Source organism: Pteropus vampyrus, unplaced genomic scaffold (genome assembly GCF_000151845.1).
Source record: "Pteropus vampyrus isolate Shadow unplaced genomic scaffold, Pvam_2.0 Scaffold47, whole genome shotgun sequence".
In the NCBI taxonomy this organism is placed as follows: domain Eukaryota; kingdom Metazoa; phylum Chordata; class Mammalia; order Chiroptera; family Pteropodidae; genus Pteropus; species Pteropus vampyrus.
This window is the reverse complement of record NW_011888828.1, coordinates 6,673,920-6,681,309: the sequence shown is the minus strand read 5'-3', so window position 1 is coordinate 6,681,309 and position 7,390 is coordinate 6,673,920. Positions and strand designations below refer to the sequence as shown.

Sequence of the window (7,390 nt, the reverse complement as noted above, 5' to 3'; positions counted from 1 at the left end):
ATATTTTTCATGGAAAAATTGGTACTGGAAGTTTTTCAGGTATAGTTTTCTTAAATTTTTCTGTTTTAAATGAAAATTGGGAATACTGTGTTTGCACCCAATTGTTTACCCAGATATGGTCCAAGGAGAGAGATCTTAATGGAAGAAGCATGACTGAAGTATAAATGGAAACTTTCCTCAAAGAAGAAATCTGGAAAGGCTATGCTGAGCCACAGCTACTGAAGCGTACTATATATTTTTGTGCTCTCTGCCTCTTAACCTGTGAGATGTGACCTGATTTTTCCCTTTCAAGCAAGGTCATCACTAAACTTACAGAAAATTAAAAATAAAATAATGCGAAGGAATAAACGAAGAAGAGTTTAAGTGTATATTTTAAAATACCACAATGGTTTAAAACAACATGATGAAGGGTCACTTAAGAAGGGCACTGCTTAAAATTTAAGCAGACAGTAATAGAAAGCGACAGACCTCAAACAATTTAAGTCTTTCACAGTTGAGTGAATTCACAGTGACAGGAAGACAAGGATGTGCTAACTTACCTCTGCAGGACTCTGGCGATTGCTTCATAGGCTCTCCCCAGGCTGAGATCATCATCCAAGTTTGTCGAGATTTCACCATAAGTGTTAAAGACCTATCAAGAGAGAAATACATATTAAACATATAGCACAGCCAGATTCACTGATGCTTCATTTCATAAAAGAAAAGATGAAAATTTATAGTTGTTGTTAATGTCATCATAAAATATGTTTGTTTGTTTATTAAAAATTCATGTTGGTTTGGCTTATTTTTATCTATAGTATAACATGTTTCACAGAAGTCTCTTTAAACTATGACAGTGAGGTCTTACTTTTGTGAAAATAATTCTTCCCCTGCACAATCCAAAATCTTCCAATTTATATAACTTAGGTGTGAAAATAATTGAATGGCTTGCAGCATTATTTTAAAATATGAGACTATTATCTAAGGTAATATAAGGCAGATTATAATATTCTACTATGGTGGCTTAAATATCACTTTTCTTTCTATAAATAGCTGTTTGAAAAGCATGAATTTAGGTGCCAGGCAATTTCTAAATCCATCATTTTATTAGATACATATCTCACAGTTTGTACACGTATTCGGTATACACTAAAAATATTTCTTACAAATGTACTTCATTACCAACAATCTCTTCAATAATCAAAAGATTATGGCTGCCACAGCTAAATGTATGATATTAATTTAATTTAACACTGACATCATCTGTATGGTATAATTTTCCTTTTTATTCCTTTTCTCTTTCAATGGCCAGGAGGAGGAAAAACACGTAAAACAAAATTCCCATTCTTTCTTCTTCCTTCATTGTTACTTGACCTAACCTATTACACACATGAGGACACAGGAAATCTCCAAAGACCTCCATGGAAATCTTTTTCGCATGTTTTCTAAGAAAGAATTAGTGAAAGTCATTTGACAGTGTTGGGAGTCAGTGAGAGGAGGACATAAATGCCTGCTGTGTGCTACTGCCTAAATTTGGCAGCTTAGAGGCTTAAGTGCTAGAGGAGGTATTGATATTCATCTTTACTTTCTTAAATTTAAAATTTGGGAAATAATTTCATTGAAGCCATTGTGATATCTCATAAGATTCGGGTTTTGCATGGTTTCCAAGTACGGACTTGGCACATACTGATATTAAACCTTACTCACAGATATATATTGACCCAGTGTTTTAATTCCTACTAAATTTGCAAAGTTCAAATTTTTTATTCTCATCTTTAAGCCTTTTAATAAACCTTGTATGAACTGAGAATATTCTTTTCACTGTCCCTTGCACAGCTGACAACACCTAGATTTAGTCAGACGTGACTTGACATGGCCCTTTCTGAGTCAAGGGGCAGAACCCCCGGATTATGTAATTTTATAGAAGACCTTATTCAATTCAAGTAAATATCAAAATTTAGGAAGACACTTTCTAGCGTCTTTTTTGAGCCATATATATATATTTTTTATGTAGCATCCTAGATCTTTAAGATTGAATATTATATTTTGTGACCAAAGAGTTTATTCAGCAGATATTGTTACTGCGTGCCAGCGGCTACTCTAGACCCTCGGAAATCTTAACTGGAAGAAACGTGCATGCAGTCCCCAAGGCATTTACACTCTGGTGGTACAGAGTAGGGATTGGGGCAGTCGTGTGAATTAGCAGTGATTGAAGACAGGCTTCTATGGGGCTTACACCGCTTACACTGCACCTCTCCTCCATGCCCTGGCCACCATGGACCCTGAAGCAATACGGTAACATATGGGGGGCCCAGTTTTATCTTAGAGGTATGGCTCTTTGGCCTAAGGATAAAAGGGTAGGTGCCCAAGAAATTGCAGGTAGATACTTCAGTGTTGATGGCTCCTATTCCACAGCAGTGTGTCATGCTTCCAGGGCGCAACAAGGGCAAAAAAACAGTTCAGTCTGATTTTGGCTATAGACTTGATTCTATAGAATTTCTTCATGGAGCCAGATGTGGTCTGTTGGAATGAACACTAACCTTAAAGTAACAAGACTTGGTTTCACGTCCTAATTCTTTCATGTCTAACATATTTGGGCCAGGATAGTTCGCTGAGTTTAATTTCCTCAGAAACATAAAAGAAACCCCACCTCTGAAAGTTGCTAGGGGCCACCATGAGCTAATAAAGAGTGCTATGAAAACTTCTGGACAGAGTCTTGGGGAATCTGTTCACCAGCCATCAGTGAATGCTCCTGGTGAAAGCTTCTCTGCTCAAAGTAAAGACAGCACATTTTATCTGTGGCTTGCGAGAGTTCCTATGTCTCCTTAAACACTTTACCTACAAACGGAAAATACATAGGCAGTAGGAAGAACATAGGTCATTACTGGTCCGATCGGGGAAACAGTCAGTTCCATGAAACCCACGCTGAGAACCTTGATAAGAGTGCTGGGGATGCTCAGCTCAATCAAAGGCAGGGCCTCTGCTCCTCAGGAGCGTGAGCATGGTGGGAGAGGGAGAACTCAGACAGGTGGACTCAGGGAGAAGACAAGGCAAAACCCAGCGGATAGGTGAGCTGTGTAGGTCAACCTGGGGGGCGGGTAGGAAGGATATCGTTAAGAAAAAAAATTAAAAAAAAAAAAAACACATAAAAGTTAGTGGAAAAAGAATGTGAGATTATGGATTCTGTGGAAGATAAAGATGTTTTACATTGATCTTAGAGTAAGCTGCCTTACCTGCTTTTTAAAAGCAGCAAGGTATAATTTAAAAATTAATAAATATTGATCAACTAGAATCCTTAGACAAAGACTGGAAACAATTTACAAAGAATACTTCAGGTGAGAAAAAACCAGGGTGGAAATCTGAGGGATCCACTATATTTGATCGACTGTCCCTGTGGCATGCAATATGTTGGAAACAAATCCAGAGTCTGGAAAGTTAAAAATCATTACGAATGGAAGAGGAGAGAATAAAGAACGTCAGGTATAAAATATTTTGATAAATTAAAAATTCATATTATATCTTTAAATTTTATGGGCAATGAACCTAATCAATCTTTGTCAAAAGACAGAAGATAACACTGATTAAGCACCCTACTCTACAAATTTCAATGAACACCAAACTGCACGCCAACATAGTTACCAAAAATGGAGAAGCCAGTTCATATACCTAATAAGGATTATGTGCTACATGGCTACTCAATCAAATTACTCCAATAATTTCAGTAAATAATGGAGATGAAGGTATGAAAACTATTTCACTAGAAGTTTTAAAGGCAATGGACTTTATCTTCTCACTAGAATGAAATGTATTTACTTGGAAAGACATTTTCAAATAAAATCCAAGTTCTTGAAATAATTTCTATTGGTCACCTAAAAACAGAATTAATAGAATACTTAGCATTAAAGTGAAAATGCTCAAAAGACTAATACTGGCAATATGCTACACATTCTTTGAAGAACTGTATGCTGTAAAATCAAATTTAAAGGATCATTAATTTCTTTTGCTGCGATAGCCTTCAAGAGAACTTTGGATTTAAGTCAAGATTGTCATCTGTCAACAATGTGAGTGGGATACACATACACACACACACACACAGACACACAGACACACACATATACACACATTTTGAGCTTTGGCACTGTTAAGAAAGGGGGTCACACAAAAAGGCATTACTGGGTCTTGTAATATCAAATATTCAATCGTTTTCTTTCCTTTGCAGGCTTACAATTTCCACTTAGGTTTCCTTGGAACAGAAAAACACTCTTTGATATTTATGCCCCCCACTTCTTGACTTCCTCTATTTTCCCATTCCTTACCCCACTGTAATTCCTCTCTTATAGTCCCTTTATTTAGACAACATGAAAACAGAAAAAATGCCCGCGATCGCGGCCTTTATATTAGCTTTCACAACTGAAACTTACTTTAAACCCTTCGGTTGACTGTCTCTCCTGACCTAACCTTTCCTAAAATTGGATGAAATCGACTCTCTACCCCTCTGCCAAGCCAGCTGTTACAAGAAAACATTGTCCCAGTTCACTTGTTTAAAAAACCTTTTATTTTAAGATAATTGTAGATGCACATGCAATGGTAAGAAATAACAGAGAAACTCATAAAACCTTCACTCAGCTTTCCCCAGTGGTAACATCTTGTGTAACTACAGTACAATATCACGGCCAGGGAATTGATGCTGATACTTTACTTACCTTACTCAGATTTCACCAGTTTTACATGCACTTGTGTGTATGTGGTACTTTTATGCTATTTTATCACATGGATAGATCCATGTAACCACCACCACAGTAAAAATCTAGAAAAGACCTATCACTGCAATGATCCCTCATGCTATCCTTTCTTAGTTCTTTTTTGATGTTTACTGTTTAGAATAGAAAGAAGAGAATGATAGAGAAAAACATATATTTTCTCTTTTCTTTGGGTGAAAGAAAGGTCTGCCCTGGGAAAAATTCTTAAAAAATTTGGCATCTTGACTCTTCCTTTTTGGAACACCTCCCCTTCGTGTGTGTTTGTATCTTCTTGTGGAAATTTCTTCATCCAAGTGATAGAATGGTAGTTGATTAAACCAATTTATACTTAGGCATGAATGAATCAAAGATCATTAATTCTGCCAGAAGAAGCTTTAGCTTTACAAAGAAGATGCTTGCTAGCCCCAAATCACTTCTCCTGTGTTGTTTTATGCAGTCTAACAAAGTATGATGGAACAATTCAGATAGTGTGTGGCAGAATAATTCAGGGCAAAGGTTATAAAAAAATGGCCAGCCTTGTCTTTAAATTCAACATTATGGTATGACCCCATAAGCATTTTCATAGCATGAAGAGATAAAACAAGGGATGAGGGGAATGTGCAGCAGCAAATGTGAAAATCAGGCGTTTGTAAGTCACTGATACCTGAAAAGGTAACTATACACTATTTTCATTTCCTCTCATTATCACTTTCTTCATAATGTTCAACCTTCAGAACCAATATATTATGCAAAGAATTCCTCTAGTACATTCCATTAGATAATTAGATGTAACTGCAAGACAAAATTATATATATGTAAAATATATATGTATATTTCAATTCAAGGTTATATTTTATACACACGCATACACATTTATTTTGGCTCTTAAAGACCTTAGTATCTAAGACAGTTAAGACTTACGGACATTGAAATTATATAGTGCTGTAAGTCTGTATAAAGGACGAAAAATTTAGTCCAAAGACATTAATTCATTAAATACTGAGTGTCTTCTATGGGCCAAGCCTCGTTCTTGAAGTCTCATTTATTCCCGGTGATAGGGATACAGCAGTGAATAATGCAGTCTCTGCCCCCACACAGTCTATCCTGTATTTAGATGATGAGAGACAATTTGTAATTAAATAAGTAAATGAGTGAATTTCAGATAGTTGTAAGAACCATGAGGAAATTGCAACTGGGAAAGGCTTAAAGAGAAAATCTGCATTTTAAAGGAATGACAGGAACTGGTCAGAAGTGAGGAGGTGGCTTAAGTAAAGGACTGGAGATGGGAATGAGTGATACAGTGGGGGAAAAAGCTTTACATAGACACATCAGTGTCCGATGCAAAGGTTTGTTTTAAAGTTCATGCATAGAACGTTCTGTCTAGTAACCTGGACTAAGCAATCACAGTTTTAATTGATGATATTAAGTGACAAACTTCAAACCGCAATTTATCTTTTTGATTATAAAGAATTTGATTATGGTTTTAAAGACAAGGCACGTCATTCACCTTCATCCCTTTATTCTGTATGCACATAAAAGTAGTCTTTTGCAGGACATTTTTTATTCATAGTTTTGTCTTTCTACTTCTAGGGAGCTCAACGTGGTCGGTAAAATACGCCATATCAAGATGGTGCAGTTGGCTGCCTTGTTCCCATCATTACAAATTTTCCAAATTTTATGCAGAGTTGTTCCCGTGCCTAGGTAAAGGAGAGGAAATACTTTTCTTTCTCCCTCTGGTGTAGCACAGGGCATGCATGATCCAAACTCATGCTGATCAGTGACATGGAGTGTAAATGGGCCTCTGAGCTCTGGCTGGTGACCCAAAGTAGCATTGTTTCTGTAGAAAAATAATCCATAGGAACTTGCATACAAAATAAGTCCTAGTACTAGTCAATATGAGATAGAAATTTTGTAATTTTTAAAATATTTCAATGAACTCTAATCCTATCTTTACTTCATATTTTTGGTAATTTTTCCTATATACAGTACATTCCTTTCTCCATTTACCACCCTCCCCCACTGCTCTTTTTCTTAGTTAATTCAATATTTGAAACCAGTAGGGACTCCTACTCTGAGCTCATAGACCAGGTTTTGGAAGGGCCTTATAGGATAATTAATTAAATATCCCTCTGAGTGTTCAAATTGTCTTCAAATATCATAGGCTTTCGAGTGAGCCAGGTTAACTACTGAGCAGAGTGACATGTGTCAAGTGACTTAATACCTCAGAATTTGTTTCCTCAGGTGTAAAATGAAAATGTATCAATCTACCTTGAAGGGATGTTGTCAGGTTCCACTATTACGAGGTGTTTAAAAGTACATACTAAGTTCCTTCTAAACGTGGAGTCCTCTGTGGTTGTACAGGCTGAATGATCATGAAACCAGCCCTGATTCTGAGCTACTTGCCAAAATTGCATGAATTATTTTTTTATAAATCTTACTAAAAATTGAAAGATAAAGAATAAGTCTGAAATTTATGTGAGTGTACATCTCTGTTATTTCTCCTCAACCCAAACTATTTTCCTACAAAAGTCTGAAACATAGTTATGTTTAGTTACTAGCTAAATAAGGGTACAAATGGAAAACACATATGGTAAAAATAAAAATATTTTTCATTTTATTAAAAAAGTAAAAGTACCCACTAAGGATCTAAATAAAGCAACTGCTTACTTTTT

The 7,390-nt window shown here is 36.1% G+C and overlaps 1 protein-coding gene across 1 annotated transcript in view; it reads right to left on the bottom strand.

Moving 5' to 3' along the window:
- The window catches only part of TTC29 (tetratricopeptide repeat domain 29), a 199,136-nt gene that overhangs the window by 13,096 nt on the left and 178,650 nt on the right, over positions 1-7,390 (bottom strand). The window contains exon 10 of the mRNA XM_023530166.1: positions 540-631. Within this exon, the coding sequence (XP_023385934.1) occupies positions 540-631 (92 nt within the window). The remainder of the gene's footprint in view (positions 1-539; positions 632-7,390) is intronic.